Source organism: Oncorhynchus gorbuscha, linkage group LG04, assembly GCF_021184085.1.
Source record: "Oncorhynchus gorbuscha isolate QuinsamMale2020 ecotype Even-year linkage group LG04, OgorEven_v1.0, whole genome shotgun sequence".
Classification (NCBI taxonomy): Eukaryota; Metazoa; Chordata; class Actinopteri; order Salmoniformes; family Salmonidae; genus Oncorhynchus; species Oncorhynchus gorbuscha.
The window spans coordinates 32987267-33006153 of record NC_060176.1 but is presented as its reverse complement, the minus strand read 5'-3'; the positions used below and the strand labels follow the sequence as shown (position 1 = coordinate 33006153).

General features: G+C 39.8%; 1 protein-coding gene and 1 long non-coding RNA gene across 3 annotated transcripts in view; both read right to left on the bottom strand.

Annotated features, from left to right (window-relative positions):
- The window catches only part of prdm6 (PR domain containing 6), a 47569-nt gene extending 32849 nt beyond the window's left edge, over nucleotides 1-14720 (bottom strand). For both annotated transcript variants that reach the window (XM_046346524.1, XM_046346525.1), the window contains exons 1-3: nucleotides 14584-14720; nucleotides 13642-14146; nucleotides 11001-11308 (exon numbers count right to left, since the gene is read on the bottom strand). In XM_046346524.1, the coding sequence (XP_046202480.1) occupies nucleotides 11001-11308; nucleotides 13642-14134 (801 nt within the window). In that variant the 5' untranslated portion in view covers nucleotides 14135-14146; nucleotides 14584-14720. The remainder of the gene's footprint in view (nucleotides 1-11000; nucleotides 11309-13641; nucleotides 14147-14583) is intronic.
- On the bottom strand, nucleotides 1428-4622 carry LOC124033970. The gene is made up of 3 exons (XR_006838480.1): nucleotides 4381-4622; nucleotides 3412-3500; nucleotides 1428-2421 (listed from the first exon to the last, which is right to left on the bottom strand). It is a non-coding gene; the product is annotated as an uncharacterized LOC124033970 (long non-coding RNA).
- Nucleotides 14721-18887: the final 4167 nt, after the last annotated feature.

The following is an 18887-nucleotide window of genomic DNA, read 5'->3' as shown; positions in this document are numbered from 1 at the left end:
TGTCAGATATCAAAAACTTATCCAAGAACATATAACACCCATTTATGGTCCTCATGTTTCCTTTCCTGGGTCTGGTAAGAAGGTGCTATGGCTTACAGTTAGTTCTCAGTAGCCCCTCAGCCATTGATCTGTCTTCCAGTGTCCTGTCACTGCTTTAGTTACTGCTCAATCTCCCTGGGCCGACATTTACGGCGCGCTGATTGGGCCCTGTCACTGTCCGGGCTGTAAATCGTCCTGGAACAGCTGTGTGTTGATGCCTGGCTGGAGGAGCAACCCCAAAGGCTGCCTGATAGTCGTTTGACCTCCTGGCCTTATTACATCAAGTAAATCAGCCTCCGAAGCCATTAGACGGAGGCTGGGAGCTGGGGAGAGTCCCACCCGGCCCACTCAGGGATAGCACAGACCCCAAGCAGGCAGGATTACCCACCACCACCACCACCACCACCGTCTTATCTGCCGAAAACACTTAACGGCCATGTCCCAAGCGATGCTGGCATGTAAATGGGTTACGTGGATCAGTTATGCTCCATATGATGGATTCTTCAAATGAGATACTCGAGCCGCACTGTATCGGTTCAATGGTGTGAACACACCTAAAGTGAACATGCTCAGATTCAGTTCATTGTATTGTGTGCAGTTCAAGGCCAAACCACTCATTCAATAATTACCAGTTAGCAATAATTACCATTTAGCATTATTACCAAAGGATGATGATACAGCTAAATAAACTTTTCTGGAGCCAGTGTTAGTGACAGCAACGATTAAAGAGACGTTCCGGAACTTTGGCGAATTTGTCAGTATTTTTTTTAACTCCCACTTTGCGCTGGATGTGTCAATGTATTTGAAAGCGACTGTTTTCTGGAAGCTGTGTGGCACCATTGTCCCTATTCAGGCAATCTACACAGATTTTGGTGACATAATGCAAGCTTGGCACACGGGGGCCAGCCCCCTAGCCAATGAGCTTCAGCCCCTTGCCATTTGAGTGACAGTTAGCAAGATGCACATTGACGAGAGGCAGACAGTAGTTAGCTAACAGAGTTGTCGCATGGATTGTGTAAATATTTTCACCATGTCAGCTGAAGAGGCAAGGTATACAAGCTATAGACTAGACAGTGTTTTTATGAACACAGATTTACAAACTGATGTATTTTATGACAACATCGCCGGTTGTTAGTCGAGCTAGGCTAGTTTGTTAGTTACAGCTAGAGCCATATATTGAGCCATGTATTTTGAAACAGGAAATAAAAGGCTCTGGCTATCGCTAGCTATACTTCACAGTACTCCACATAGTGGATATGTAGCTAATGAAAATGTAATACTAATAAAGCTACAGGATTAGCAGTACCCATTCATAACTTCAGTACTTACTTTTTATTACTTACCATTAACATATGAAATCTAAAAACCACAAGACTATTAGAAGCTTCCCATATTGACAAGCAATCTATACAATGTGTTGCTCGTCATCAGACTAGCCGAGGAAGAGGACATGGTCCACAGATGAGAGGAGGACAAGGACAGGTTGTACAAGGTGCGTGTACCCCAGGGCCAGGCTCGAGCTGCCCAGGGTCCAAGTCGAGCAGCGAGGGCTGGAATAGATGCTCTAGGGCCGAGAATGAGGGAGCAAATTATACGAGGTACGAGGTGCATTTGCAATAGCGCTCAGCATGCAAAATGTCAATGGATATTTCATAGGACTAATTCATTATAAAAATGCATCACTTCTGAACATAACTCTCTTTCCCACTCTCTAATGCAGGGATATTTGATATCATGAATAAACAATATTCAATATAATTCCAGTAACCTATTAAACATTTTCTAGCACAATAGCCCATCCTATTACACCTGTATAACTGTGCCACGTATGGTACTTTCGAAAGGGTCTCTATGAATCAAAAGTATTCTTATATGGGTACTGCGGAAACATGTAACTAATATAAGTGGACTATATGTCTTATATGAAGTAGGCCACATTCATACACAAAATACAGAACTACACGGTGGCAGTATATATTGTCACATACGTAAGAAACACAGGAATTGTATAAGAATAATATGTGTTGTGTGTTTTCTTATCGGAAGCAAGCCATAATCATATGATTGGCCTTTAAAAATGTGTATAAATAATTGACAAGGTTATTAGAGCTTACTGCAGCCATAGCTTTATAGGTAGGTCTAGGTGTCTTATGAAAATCCATGTTGACATTTGTTTATGTGTGAATTTATTAGTTATGTGTAAAGTTCAGAAGTCCACTGGTTGTTTTTTGAAAATAAAGTTCCAGAAAAAGGACAGTAGTAGTCTGGGTGAATAGTAATATGTTTCTTGCTTGGTTATTGCAACTCCAGTGTGGTAAGGGGATTGCCAAGGCCACAGGAAGGTCAAGGTATGGTGGATGTGGGCCTGCTGATGTCCATCTCCTGCACATACAAAAAGTCTTTAGCATACAGAAATGGGTTACATGTCAAACAAAATACATTCATTTGTGCAGAGCCTTTCAAAACGTTATGACACTAAGAGTGGGAATTTGCACACAGTAACAGCCATGAACATAAAGCTGTGCACCTGGTTTAACAACATGTAAACATGCAGATATTATGGTTTTGTTCTCAAACCTGGTCCTTTGCTCATGTGAAACCTTAAGTAGATTTGGCTATGAGTGTGTTAGTGGATTTGACGTTTTTGTGATATGATCAGTCACTTTAAAACCACACAATGGTGAAAACATAGATGAGTCAAGTAAACGCTACACTGCTGTCACTTCTACAGAATCGATGATGAGTCATCACATAAACTCAATTAGAGACAGCTATTATTTAAAAGCGGCTTTGCATCAGCTGACAATAGGCTACACTGTATTGTAATATGTACAACTGCAAATTCTCGGTATGGAATAACAGGCCGTCTAGGGAGATGGTTCCAGCCATTTACAAACATCATGTTTGGTCTAACTGGTACACTCCCTGATGGGTCAGACCTATTGTTTGTAAACTGCTGGAACCATCGTCCTAGCCGCCATCCTACTTCTTATTCCACAGGGCAGAAACCAGATAGACATATTCCTTACAGACCATAAGAGTGTTGATGCCAAATCATCACATGACCTACATGCATGCTTATGTGATGATTCTCACAGTATTCTAGTTTTACACAAAACTGTAGCTACATTACAGGGAACAGAGCACAGTTATATTTACATGCTGTTGTGAATGTCATTGATCTCATCCTCATTCAAACTGCCATCATCCTCATCAGCAATACTCATCTTGCTCATTCTTCAAATCGAAAACACAACAGGTTAAATGGCCAGAACATGATGAAGCTAGGCTTGTAAATCTTATCATATATGACACAAATAACATGGGAAACATTCCATCAACAAATGACAGCTAGTCCAAATCAAACCTTACCTGTCGCCAAGAGCGTCTTGCATATTTGATCATCTGGCATGTCTGAAACCAGCTCTGCTATTCCTTGTTCTTCTATCAGTAATTCTTGTCTGGAAAATGACCACATTACTTACAAAGGATACTAAAAAGTCAAACTAACACACTGACACTGCATCAGGGGCTTGGCTTCAACTGGGCAGCGGATCAAAATATGAAATCGAGCTGCAGAGAGTGAAAAAGGTACTAGGTATTCCCCATGGAGAATGATAGAGGACTCATCTTTGTATTTGTACCATTATAGAGTCTCTGACAGGGCTGTGCCATTGAGGGAATCTCCATTTTTAAGAAGTATATTTTCGTCTTCACTATTGGCAGATCCCTCCTGATGACCCGGATGGACATGAGTCATCAGGAGGGTTCAGCCAATGAAGTTGGAAACCCCACCCAGTTGATTACATTAAAAATGGTGGAAGCCATCAATGGCGCTGCCCATGCTAAAACAGCCTTTTGGCCACTAGAGACCTCTATCATTCTTTATCGTATAGCCTAATAATAACAATATAGCTAGCACCGAAATATACTGTTTCATATAGTTACAGATAACCAGTTGTAAACATAGCCGAGCCACTTAGCCTGCTAGCTAGACACTGGTAGTTACAAACAACAACAATGTCCACCCTTCTAGCCAGTCAACAAGAGATTCTATGCATCTACAAAAATACACAACATACATTAGTAGAGTGATTTCATGTTTTGAAATGTGTTTTAGTTGGCTAGACAGACAGTATGATGTTCCCTAATATGCATTTACCATGTTAGCTAGCTAGCTTGCTACGATACCTTTTAATGTATACTATGACACAGAGAGACTCTTGGCTAGCCTAGTTAACTGAGACACAGAATAGTTCCTCTTTACATAAACACTCAAAATAGGCTTCTAACTGAATAAAATATCAACATGGTTTCTAATGCTAAAGCTTAGTCTCTTACCTTTCGCCCGAAGATTACTTTTATGGATGTCCAACACTGGATGAGGCAACAGTGTTTCTCTTCCTTGAGGCCATCTCGGAAAAGCATCCAATATCTATTATTTTGCCTTCTGCCTTTGTCTTTCATGAGCGGCCCTGCCATTCAACATCTAGATCTAGTTTTCTCTTCTTGGGCCTGACATCATAAGTATCAATAGCATCCAAGTTTTTTCGCACAATTATGACTGAAGTAACCTTCCTCTATGGCTGGCTTGAGGGAGTGAGTGAGTGCGTGAGAGAGCTACATGCATGACATTTGTTTTTTCAGGTCCAATGAGGTTGCACAGTGAAAAAAGAAGGCTGGCCCAGGCCTGCCCAGCATTATCCAATGAGGTTGCAGGGCAGGCCTAACGGCTCAATGGAAACTCCATGCACATGTACACAGAGCAGCGAGAGAGAGCGAGTAAGCACGTGGTGCATATAGTACGCAATTTTCGGGGACCACTTTTGGATCATGGGGGCTAATTTTAGAACTACTGGCAAAAAAGTATACAAAAGTTCCCGGGAGATCTCTTTAAGCTCACTCAATGTAATTAATGGCAGAGGTATAAAGGCAGACACAACTGAAATATGTCATCATGCCCTCACCCAGAGAAAACGCCTGTTGAATTAGGGTTAAGGACTTTTCGGGGTGACTTTCACAATTAACATATGCCACAAATAGATTCCGCAGAGGTAGGTAGCTACAGTACAATACACATATTGTGGCAGCTTTAAAATGTCACACAAAAAAATATATCAACGCCTTACTTGCCTGGTTGAGACTGTAAGTGCAGTGGAATATAAATGGCTTTGGACATTACATGATAATTAGTTTTAATGTTTCATATAGGGCTATCAGTGATTAGGCTTTAGATATTTTTTCATGCATCTTGCTCTCTCTTGGTGATGGCAAATATTATTTGAACCTAAGTTGTTACATGGCTTTCACACTGGCTAAGTAAAAGCAGTCTTCTCAGTGATACTGTATGATTATAATTTAAAATGTTAGGTTTACTGAAGGTGAGTGCAGTGGATCTGTTTACCTTTCCTCAAAACCTTCCATAATCTACCTAAAGCACAGGCCTTTTCCAAAAGAAGTGGAAAACTGGTGCTGAGACGCAATCAATGACTGTTGGTCCACTTTTACAGCAAATCAATGTAAGTTCAGTAATTTATCAGTTCTCTTAATCTCCACTACTTGTTATTCCAGCTCATTGCCCTGAATGTGATCAGAGGACAGACACAGATTGAAACAATGCCATACATTGACTACCTATAGAATACCAAACTACTGATTGTATTCATTCTAATTGATCAGTAATGTACGCCTCACGAGGCATTGGAAAAGCTCCCTGGTCTTTGTGGTTGAAATTCACTAGTCGACTGAGGGACCTTACATTTCACTTTTTCATTATTCTTCATAAAAAATACACACAGTACCAGATTCCAATTCCACTTTTTATTTGTAATAAATTAGCGAACATTTCTAAAAAACTATTTTTGCTTTGTCATTATGGGGTATTGTGTGTAGATTGATGAAGTAAAAAAAAACAATTGAATCAAGGCTGTAACGTAACAAAATGTGGAAAAAGTCAAGGGGACTGAATACTTTCTGAAGGCACTGTATAGCTCATATATATACCAGAGGAGGCTGGTGGGAGGAGCTATTGGAGGATGTGCTCATTGTAAAGGCTGGAATGGAATCAATGTAACAGTATCAAATACAGGTAGAACTATGTTTCATTAATTCCATTCCAGCAATTACAATGAGCCCATCCTCCTATATCTCCTCCCACCAGTCTCCACTGATACATACACTGTAAAAGTGAAGCAAAACACTGACATCAAGTCAGCTACCTGCTATAGTATGGTATGATGTAACAGATAAGTATGAAAATGTTTGAATTTGACCAACTTTATGGTGAAACAGTTTTTAAATGTTGGATTAGGAAACCATACATTTCAGTTGGCTCAAGTGGGCAATTGACCAATAAAGTGATTTTAATCTTAATTTTTTAATAAATCATTAAAGTCCCAGTGCAGTCAGAAATGTGACATTTCTTGTGTTTTATATATATTTCCACACTATGAAGTGGGAATAATACTATGAAATTGTGAAAATTATGATAATGTCCATTTAGTGTCAAAATTGTTTGAAAAGACTGCATGGAATGTCAGACTGTTTTGGTGGGATTGAGTTTTGGCCTGCCTGGTGACATCACCAAATTTAAATGAGTTAATAGACCAATAAGAAAGAGATTTCCAAACCTCTCTGCAATTAACAGCTAGTTTTCAGTTTCCCCCTCCCCCTCCTATACAGTACGAGCTATTCTTGCTTGAGGAATTGCTCTTTGCTTAGAAGCTATTCTTGTTTCTTTTTGACAATTTGAATTGACACAGTAAGATACTTAATTGTTACCTAGAAATGATTTGATATTGAGAGAAAAACAGCTACACTGGACCTTTAAAAACCCAACCAAGAAAAATTGTCTGCTGTATGACATACAGACTAAAAACATAAAAAAAACATAAAAATGCTCACTTGAAACTGTTTCAGCACTCACATTTTACAACTATAAAATAAATCAGGGCATAAATCAGGGCATAATTATCATTCAATCAGACAATGTTTGGATAATAGACAGAGGGTTCTACATGAAACCCAAAAGGTTTCTACCTGTGGGGAATGCCAAAGAACCCGTTTGGAACCCTTTTTTCAAAGAGTGTAGATATGCTTTCTCACACAAAGGAGGCCAGGAATCAGAGGGGAAATGGACCATAAAATAACTTAAATTACAAATTATGTAGCTTTCTGAGTCAGTGAACCAATGATAAACATGTCACCTCCACACTGGCTCATGCAAAATACAAATAATTATCCTGGCCTGTGGCCTAAGCAGCATATTATTCCCCAAGAACACCCGCTGGTGCAGTTTCAAGGAATGATGTCATATAAGTCTACTAAATCGGAGTCTCATGAAGATAGGCAACTAAAAGGCCCAGCCATGGGCCACACCACTGTGCTACTTAGCAGTACAACTTCCTTGCTCACAAGTCCTTACTGGTACTTGATCTTGTGTCCTCTGCCTGGCCAACACACAAGAACACGCTGCTTGACAATGTAGTAACCAGTTGCACCACTGACAAGGCACTCATCTGGCAGCACCATTGGCAACCTTTCAAGCAGTAGAGTGAGTTTAAGGCACAAACGTACCTCTGTTACACTCCCCCCTCTAAACTCACACCACAGTGACCCCAGCCATTGAGGTGAGCACAACTGTGGTCATGGCACCACTGTAACAAACACCACTGAGTTACTTAGCAGTATAGCTTCCTCACTCACAAGTCCTTACTGGTACTTGATCTCGTGTCCTCTACATTGCCAACACATGTGACCGTTTTGTTATAATATGTTTGCCACATTAAATCACGTCTACGGTGATTCATTTTAATCTCAATACACAATATTCTTCACATTCTTTTCTCCTTTTGAGGAGATGGCTTGTGTATGGCTATACTGTAGTTGTTGTTGCATAAGTTATATCCCTTCATTCTTATCCCGTTATGAGATGTTATTTCTTTATGTTCTATGGCAAGCACATGGGACCTTCTTGAACCCTGGACATTCCAGCGTCAGAGTGGACAGTCTTAACACAAGACCATGCTACGCGTCCAGTGGGAACACTGTGGGAAAGTCAAATGCCGGCAGTCTGTCCGGAACTTACTGTTCCGTCAAATTAGGTCACTCGATTCCTGAGTGTCTAATAGGAATGGTGCACAACCACAATCACTATGTGTCGACCACAGAATCTATGGCCAAGGTGGGCCTACATTTTCCACAGAACCAAACAAATAAACAGCGGCAACATCGTTGTTGTTATTATGCATACCTCTCAATCATATATAGATATTTGTTTACATGACATCCATTAAAATATAAACAAAAACCGCCTGCAAAGTTAAGCCTATGTTAAAACTGTATGGCCCTATTAATTGAACAGCCCAAATGCTGTATTTCAATCTGGGCTGTGTAGGGTACCCTGAACATATAGCTGAACCTATAGATGATACAACATAATAATTAGTTCATAAGTGACCTTAATCCTGCCATATTCCAACTCATGATGACATCACCCTCCAGAATTTACAGGGCTGCTTTTCTATTCCCAGACCGAAAAACATGTTCATTGGAGATTCTCCATCGACAATGCTTTTAAGTTTATGAATAGGCTAAGTCTGGGTCTAGAAAAAAAGATGAATCCCATCTTCCCCAAAGTAATTGCGGCAGACTTCCAGAGAATAGTTCTAAAATCCATGCTATACCTTTTTATTGCAGAGAAGAATATGCTTATTGGACATTGGCATCAAGTGGCTTGACTGGACACTTGAAAAGTGTAGAGTAGACAACACGGAGCAGGTATTGAGGAGAGTATATCGGTGCCTGTTTTTCTTTTTATCAATAATGATTGGAGAGTTTAACACTTACTGCGTTTCGTGAAGACAGAGGCCCTGCAGCCGAGGGTGGATTGGAATATTGGATTCTCTTTCTGAGTTTTCCCTCCCTCCACCCACCTCAGATCTGTTTAATCTATTGGAATTTTTACAGTCCTCTCTGGCAGAGCCAGTGTTTAAAGCTCTGTCACACAATACATATATAAGCAGTAATAGTGTTCTATCCTGCCTCAGGGGCCTTTACAACAGCCAGTTTGTGGGTGAAGAGCCATAACGGCCAAATACCACAATGTTCTTTAATTATACACCCCCCACATCATATGTGAACTCCGAAGACTGTTTCTTGAGATCATATTTCTGCACAGATATACACTACATACACTACCGTTCAAAAGTTTGGGGTTACTTAGAAATGTCCTTGTTTTTGAAAGAAAATCACATTTTTTTGTCCATTAAAATAACATCAAATTTATCAGAAATACAGTGAAGACATTGTTAGTGTTGTAAATGACTACTGTAGCTGGAAACGGCTGATTTTTAATGGAATATCTACATAGGCATACAGAGGCCCATTTTCTGCAACCATCACTCCTGTGTTCCAATGGCACGTTGTGTTAGCTAATCCGAGTTTGTAACTTTAAAAGGCTGATTGATCATTATAAAACCACATTGCAAATATGTTAGCACAGCTAAAAACTTGTTGTTGTGATTAAAGAAGCAATAAACCTGGTCTTCATTATACTAGTTGAGTATCTGGAGCATCAGCATTTGTGGGTTTGATTACAGGCTCAAAATGGCCAGAAACAAAGACCTTCCTTCTGAAACTTGTCAATTGATTCTTGTTCTGAGAAATGAAGGCTATTCCATGCGAGAAATTGCCAAGAAACTGAAGAGCTCGTACAATGCTGTGTACTTCTCCCTTCACAGAATAGTGCAAACTGGCACTAACCAGAATAGAAAGAGAAGTGGGAGGCCACAGTGCACAACTGAGCAACAGGACAAGTACATTAGAGTGCCCAGTTTGAGAAACAGACACCTCACAAGTCCTCAACTGGCAGCTTCATTAAATTGTACCCGCAAAACACCAGTCTCAATGTCAACACTGAAGAGGCGACTCCGGGATGCTGGCCTTCTAGAGTTCCTCTATCCAGTGTCTGTGTTCTTTTGCCCACCTTAATATTTTATTTTTATTGGCATGTCTGAGATATCGCTTTTTCTTTGCAACTCTGCCTAGAAGGCCAGCATCCCAGAGTAGCCTCTTCACTGTTTATGTTGAGACTGGTGTTTTGCGGATACTATTTAATGAAGCTGCCAGTTGAGAACTTATGAGGCGTCTGTTTCTCAAACTAGACACTCTAATGTACTTGTCCTCTTGCTCAGTTGTGCACCGGGGCCTCTTTCAAAAACAAGGACATTTCTAAGTGACCCCAAACTTTTGAACGGTAGTGTGTGTATATATATATATATATATATATATACCATTTAATGCAGTAAAAATTGGCAGCGATAAATCAACTATTGATTTAAGCGACAAACTGATAGAACACCATTCAAACCAAATGCCATTCAAAAACATCACACTACATTTCTTTATAATTTTCATGTTAGGGGGGGAAAAAACAAATTTGCGTCAGTTAGTTTAAAAGGCACCTCTTTTGTCAGGACACTGTATCGTGGCCTGCTCCAGTGCTCTGAATTATTAGCCTCAAATATCCGTTGATGTGGTTAACGGGTGAGAATGATCATTGGTCAGCTGAGGAAACAGTGACCTTTATCACCACTACCTCATGGGAGTTATCTATCAATTTCACTTGCCACACAAAACCGATTCAAATCATTAGCATACCGCCAAATGCTAATGCAGGTATTCATACTTACAGTATACAGGACATTGAATTTTCCCTTGAACTGTATACATATTGAATCACTTTCAATCAGTGTATGCAGCACTTACATCATGACATTATTCCTATACTGAAACACTTCAGGGTCATTTCTAGTACCCATATCATGGGGCCACACTTTAAAGACAAAAACCCAGTGGATGTGTCCACAACTTCACAACCCAATCATGGTAATCTGTACTGTTACAGTACCTGGAGTGATGTTACACAATTTTAATTTCATCATCATGAACCATGAACTTACCTCCCATAAGTGCCTTGTGTTCCGCACCCCTCCTGACTGCAACTTATCCAGGAGGAGGGGGACTCCCGCAAAGGGGCCGATCCAGGTGCCCTGTGGGATACGCTGGGCAGCACAGATGCCGTAGCCAAGGCCGGGCACAGTGCTGGTGCAGAGGCACACCTCACGGGGCAGGTCCCGCAGCCAGTCAGGGACATCTGGGGGCGGCACGGCCGGCGCTGCACTGCTTGTCCCCACCAAGCGCCGCAGCGAGTGCAGGGGCCCGTGCATGGGGCACTCTCCGTTACGGTTATCTGCACACATGTCACACCCTGCAGGGCACAGCAGGTAGAGGGGGTTTACCAGCAACTCAACTCACATGGTACACATGGGTTACTATCACATGTACTAACACTTTGACCAGGGAAAAAATATATGTGTAATAAGTATAACTTATTTGCATTTTGATATATATATATATATATATATATATAGTCATTGGTCAGGAGGAAAGGAGGGATGTACACACATTTTTAAGCAATCATTCAACATAAGTGTTTTGTGACATGTTTTGAAAACATTTTCATGCAAATCATCTGCATTGTTTGAAAATTATAATTTGATTATATTGCTCATTTAAGAGGCCACAATAATGTTTATGCATAACCAAACTTAATTATGTTAAATACATGCCTAATTGGGTTTACAGAGGGATTGAAAAACATTGCACCTTCTGTCACCAGATGAAGAAAAAAGCTATGTCTAAATCAATTTAAGAATAGTGTGCGACTATGGTGTGGCCTTGCTTATTGCTGTCATAGCGGCATGAGTCATGGTACTGGGGGGATTCATTTTGGAACTGAAAGAGGTGTGCAACTCAAGTCGAGACCATACATATCCCACCGATGTTGTCATGTTGTTGATATGTTAATGTTGGCGATAAATTGGGGCTGTTTTACAAACATTAATGGAGTAAACTGGAATCGTAGGCTACTCCCAGATTGTCCCCCATGCAATGCGTAATGAATTTCATTTAATTAATAAAGTTTTAAAAATGTAGGCTACTTGCCTATATGTTACAGTCATTCAAATACCTGAACAGCACAAGCAACATGCTTCATAGGTCATGCGGTAAAAAAGTTTAATTTCAACACTGACGAAATATTTGGAGAAATGGCCTAAGGACAAACCAACACCTTTTTGACTGATTAATATAATCGGCTTCAAGTGTCAAGTACCCCCAAAAGTCCTATGTTAGGGCTTCTGAGCTAGAAAAACAGTTTAGCCTAATAGCAGGTTACACATAGCCTAAACTCAAGTAGGGCCTACGCATTAAAACCTATCTGGATGTCGGTGTAATTACACAAATTATGAAGTAAATGAAATGGTATGTTTCCTTGTGTAATACACACTTCAGCTATTTTATAAATTACCGACATTGCATTGGTTTGAAATATGGGGGAGAGAATACCGAATGTAGATAAAGCAGTCTCGCTGTCCCCGGGAGACTTCCATATACCATGTTCGGATGATGAATAGCGGCCGATGGAAAAGATCGATCTCTGATCCACACTCAGTCCACTCTCTTCTACAAAACTATACAGCAATTAATTGTGGCTTGTCCCCCCATCCCTCATCTCCTTGTGGCACATATCGATGGAGATTACTGCTGATGGGCCGTTTTATCACCTTAAATAAACACCACCATTTCAAACTTCGCTTTAATATAGAGAGGGTTGTCCTCGACGTCTATTTCCATCCGATAATGTAAAAGCAAAAATTCTTCAAGCAAAAAATAAAATAAAAGACCGATGAAGAACGCAGACTGAATTTCTGATGTCAAAATCAATTGAATAATACATATACATAATGTGATGTTGTTTATTTGAACAAAATGAAAAGAGAAAATGATTGTTTTATTGGGCACTAATAAGAAAACAAATTGATAAAAGCTTTCATTGATTTAAAAAAAAAACTTTGCCTAAAGGCCTAATATTAGCCTATCAATGACGAGCTCAGTGTTATTTCTTATTTATTATATTTATCAGAATATGATTATCTGTGGAATCCCTTTAACTGTCTATAAATTGTAATTATAGGCAAATAAGGACATGTGGTCTATTGTTAAAGCCTATATCAACGGTTGTAAATGGGCTATAGCTATTACATTTGCCGCCCTTGCAAGTTGTGCTGCAGTTGAACACATGAAAAATACTATATTTGTTCATCAGTGGTATAGGATATACATAAATTGGTGTGAATATAGATGATCAGAGTTAGTGAACCATGCATACGCCCAATTGACCAATACAACCCATACACGCGCGGGGCACCTGCTGATGGTCAATGCTGAGAAGCATGGCTTTCATGGGGCAGAACAGAAGTTTGGTGTGCTCGAGGACAAGGCAATAGAAAGCCTCGTCTAGGCCTAGCATAGTTTATATTAGCCCATAAAGCCTGATTATGAGTGATGGGGAGGAGCGAGATTTAAATTATTGACGTGTTTTGTTCAATTGAGATCATAAAGTCAAATCACATTTTCTTATATGCCTAAAATGCGGTAACCTGTTAACAGCTGGATAGGCTCGTTAAATAATGCCCCCTTTAAATAAAGGGAAAACAATATTTCCACTGGAATTGTATGTGCCGTGGAATTCATACATACGATTGTTGTGGTCGCCGGTGTGATTGTTCAATGGGATAATCTCCATTCTCTGCTGTCCGTAGAGGTAGTAGTCTAACTCATCGGAGGTCAGTTTAAATCTGGACCCTTTGTCATTCTTAAAGCTGGAGGATATACAAAGTTCTTTCGCTTGGAGGTTGGTGTTGTCTGACGAGACAATGTCAGAAGAGAGAGTTTGTCCAAAAAGTGCAATTTGTGGCACAGATAGTTGAGATAAACCTGCCAATGATGAAACGGATGGAGTCGATGAAGATGTGGAGGAAGGTGTTAAAGCCGACGATGATGATGTGGAGGAGATCAGGTTCGGCCGCTGACGGAGACTTTCCACCGGAACAGCTACTCTGTCCGGCGGCTGCAGCTGCGTAATGCCTCCATTCTTCAACTGGCTTTGAGGGAAGAGCTGCTGCCAGTGTTGCATGTACGTCGGGTCCACTTTCAAGAAAGCAGATCCGCTAGGGTCACCGGGTTTTAACATCTCAAACAGGAGCTAGAGGAGACAGTAAGCAGTAGGCCTAACTTAGTCTACTTGAAAGAGACAAGTTGAGCATTCAAATTATGTTGCTTTGAAATAAGTGAATTATTACACAATACAACATATGTAAATCAAGCAAAGTATCTAACAATCGCACTTTACGCACAGTTTACGCACAGTTTACACATTGCATGAACATACGTAATCAATTTTGATAGTAAAATAAATTAACACAGCGAGTTGACCTGACCAAAAGCATTTTACCAGTACAAACACTAAAATGTAAATGGAAGTCAACCTCATTAGCCTTTCAGGTCTGTGAACCTCCCATCACATAGGCTACTCATCCTTGCGCTAAGGCAATGGTAGACAGTCTGCTACTTTTCAGAGTTTACGAGCAATGTTCTTTTCAACGAAATGGCAAGTGGGAGCATCGACCTAACAAGACTTACTCTGTTGCGTGAAAAAGGGGATTGATCCTCGAAGGTGATTCCAATAGTATTTCCCAGACTCTTACACCATAATAGTATGACTTCGGATACGCGGCGTATGTTTCAAGCTCTATGTCTGAAGTACAATATTATCTCCTCCCGCTCTTGCCCCCTCTCTGAGCACTCGCAGGATCAGAGCAACTGCACGTGGGTTTTACGACAGCATAAAACACAGGGGACGAAAAAGTTCACACTGGACCGAAATTGTATTGCCGCATCTCTTTGCCAAAACTATTCTTGGATTTTAGGCTTGAAAGAGTTGAAAGTGGGACAGTTTTTAGTTAAATTAGAAATTCAAATAGATAACGCCCATGACCAACAGTATTAGCATATATAGCCTATTAGGGTGCGTATTTAACTTATGATCTGAGGCATGCAGTTATGCACCTTTTGATTTATTTTCAACCACATGAATAAGGAACACACGTATTATGCTAATGATGAATACGAACGTATGTTAATCATGTTTTGAAAGTTTTAATTTCATTGGGGTTCAAGGTGTGCAAGGGCTACTTAAGCATATGTATTCCAATACACCTTTCCCCTTTTCATGACATTTGCCGACTGATTCAATAAATAGGTGCACCTCAAGATAATGTAGACTGCCTCATGGTATTGTTCCTTTAACTTGTTATCCAGCCCGTGTTTCCCACCGTTTCACATGAGCTTGAGAAAGTTATTACTGTTTGTACAGTGTCTGTATAGCCTATCTAAATGTAGGGCATTTTACACAATTCCTTCCAGAGGGGTGGTAAAATGTTTTGACTGGCGTGATTTTGACAAGGCCATTTGTCATCTCGAGCCCTCTGTAGATTGATAACGAAGAAAAACACCAACATAATCGTCTGAAAATGAACTCTTGTCTACAAAAGCGCAATTTCACTGTAAAAGAATGTGAAAAATAACACAGCCCTCCAAACGGACTGATTGAGGGATTTCTTGAGGGACGAATAGCCTAGCTCATGTAGGCTATACACACAAAAACTGATTCGAACCTCAACCCCTTATTTTTGCACACCAGTAGGCCTATTTACCTCACCTCCAATCATCAAACTCAACTTTACAACATGGGAACAAGTCAGTTATTTATGCATCAATCAGGTTTTGGAGCTAATAAGCCCTCTCAAGCTCACTGAAGCACTCAAACCTATCAATACATCTAACAGCCATTCAAAATATTATTAATGACGTATTGCATGATTAAAGGGATATTATTCATATTATTCATAATAATAATCATAATTACTATAATAATTATAAATAATAATAATGAACACATGTTATAAGCCTATTCAATGGTTATTATGTAGGCCTGTTGTTGTTGTTTGCTATAAGCATGATCAAATCATTGATATTGTCCTATGCTTGGATTTTTAATTAAGCTACAACGTCGTTTCTAGAGGAAAGCGTAGCCTACACAAGGAGAGCATTGGTGTTTTCATTCATTGATTAATGCTTCCTAAAGTAAAGCACATTGGAGTAGGGGCTCGGATCAATAAATTAACTGCCAAAATTAATCATGTTCTATGACAAAAGCTAATTATTTAGACATAGGCCTATAGAAAATATTATTTATATATTTATGTAACCTTGATTTGAAAGCAGGCTATAGCCTACTTAAATTGTTGTGCTCTCATTTGCATAGTGTATTCTGTTTGACATTCAATTAAAACGTTTACATTTCTTGTTAATTAATTCGCCTGATGAATGCAAGACAAATGGACGGCTGTCTTTGACAGAAGTCCGATAAAGAATTCAACAACCTCTCCCCATGCCCCAAGTGTCTCCTGATCTTGGCTCTAAGGTCACGGGTTGCTGAGTATATAATTAATTAATATGGACGTATATTCAGATGGGAGTTAGTCTCTTTATTTCAACTTATTCTACACCCAAGCAGGCCTATAAGTGTTTTGAGAAATGTGTAACTGCTTAATATTTAGGACGACTAAATTATATAGCCAACATAGTGATGAAAATTATGCTATTTTGAATGATTGGACATTAATGCTAAAGACAGTATAAGAAAAATACCGCCAGTTGAAAAATCGATTTTCACTCAATAAAAGAAAAACTGTCAATTAAACGTGCAAATAGTGAGATACTTGTCTGTGACGTTTCAAGCAGGGAGAGAACCTAAATGGGCATGTCCTGTGTCATCATCTCGTTTCCGATTGGAGAAATGCAAGGTGTTATAATTGCCCTCTGTTACAATTGCCCACACACAGCCTCCCCATATTTATAGTATTTCTTGAAAACGTGTATACTTGAAAGTGCTAATTTGTTTCAATGAACAAGCTCTGCAGTCATATGACACAATACACGATTTGAGTGCTTGCTCTTATTGGTGGTGTTGCCTAGGCTATAATTTTCCCTAGGCATTACTTTCAACATGGGAAAAGTATTTTCTTCATTCATGCTTTTGGATTTCCACGTTTAGATATAGGAAGGCTATTTTGATTAGGCATATTGAATCCATCTCAGATGGAACTGGAGATTAGTTGAAATAAGTTTGATAATATTGGACTTCATGGGCATAAAAACATAAACACATGTATTCTGTCAATATCAAACAGCCTAAATAACCTAAATAGCCTACCCATGTCCTGAATTCTGTAGCCTATTCGCTGTCTCTTCACAGACATAAATCGCAACTCTCCATTTGTTTGTACACAGGAAAATAAAACAATAGCCAACATACCTATAGTATACCTATAGTCTCCAGTATACCTATAGTCTCAATTCAAGGGCTGCAGATATTGGATGTGTAACCTCAACCGCAGAACAATTGTGATGTCCCAAAAGTTTCAAGAGGGCGCAGTAGTTGCCTGGTCCAGACTAGGGTTGAATGGCACGAACCAGGTTACCGCCCAAAACCACTCCTTTTCTCTAGGATAAATAACTGCGAGAAACCGGTAAATTATAATAAATTATTTATATGACCTGTTAGATGATATGCTATGTCTAAATCTGGCTTCTCTACGGCCTCTGCATGAGAAATTATCAATGTTCAGGGTGGGGACAGACAGCCCATCTCAGTATGGAGTGTGGTTCACAATGCATGTAGATCTAGCATCTCATCATGGTAACTTTTGTTCTTGTGACAGGTAGCCTACATTTGCTGCAGCATAGTCTATGCTATGGTAATATAATAGAATTTATCCATCTCCATCTGGCTTCCAGGGATTACCTTTTTTATTGTAATAATTAATTAAATGTTTTATTGCAGCTGCAGAGTTTTAAAACAGCCTATCACTCCAATATCCTTGCTTTAAATCAGTACACGCATGAGCACTCTCTCGAAGTCTTTCTCTCTTTCCATCAACTCAAAAAATATATATTGAACAAAAATATAAACACAACATGTAAAGTGTTGGTTCCATGTTTCATGTGCTGAAATAAAGAAATGTTACGAACACACAAAAAGCTTATTTCCCTCAACAAATGGTAAACACACATTTGTTTACATCCCTGTTAGTGAGGATATCTCGTTTCCCAAAATAATCCAGCCACCTGACAGGTGTGGCATAAGAAGCTGATTCAACGGCATGATCAGTCCACAGGTGCACCTTGTTCTGGTGACAATAAAATGCCACTCTGAAATGTGCAGTTTTGTCACACAACACAATGCCACAGATGTCTCAAGTTTTGAGGGAGCGTGCAATTGAGATGCTGACTGCAGGAATGTCCGACAGAGCTGGTGCCAGAGAACTAAATGTTAATAACTCTACCATAAACCGCCTCCAACATTGTTTCAGAGAATTTGGCAGTACATCTAACTGGCCTTACAACCGTAGACCCAGTGGGTAGGCCTATGCCCTTCCAGGCCTACCCATGGCTGCGCTCCTGCCCAGCCATGTGAAACCCATAGATTATGGCCTAATTAAATTAGTTCTAATTGACTGATTTCCTTATATCAACTGCAATGCCGTAAAACAGTTCAGATTAATGCATGTTGCTTTGATATTTTTGTTCAGTATAGATAATCCGGTTCTAGATTGATATAGCCCTAGATGTCCTAGTCTACCTCTTTCAGGTAATACATTAAATGCAGTATTAGCCTTATATTTAGCTAATTCATGATGGGTTGGTTATGCATAGTAAGCTTCTAACTTGTAGCCTCTGTCTCTTGAACAATACGCACGGCACCAGTGCTCCTCTGGCCTATCTCCTTAAAAATTCCTCCTTCGCTCTTGGAGTCCCAAGCAGGAAAAATTAGACTAGAATAGCTTCTGGATATGACTTTTATACCATATCTTATACCAATA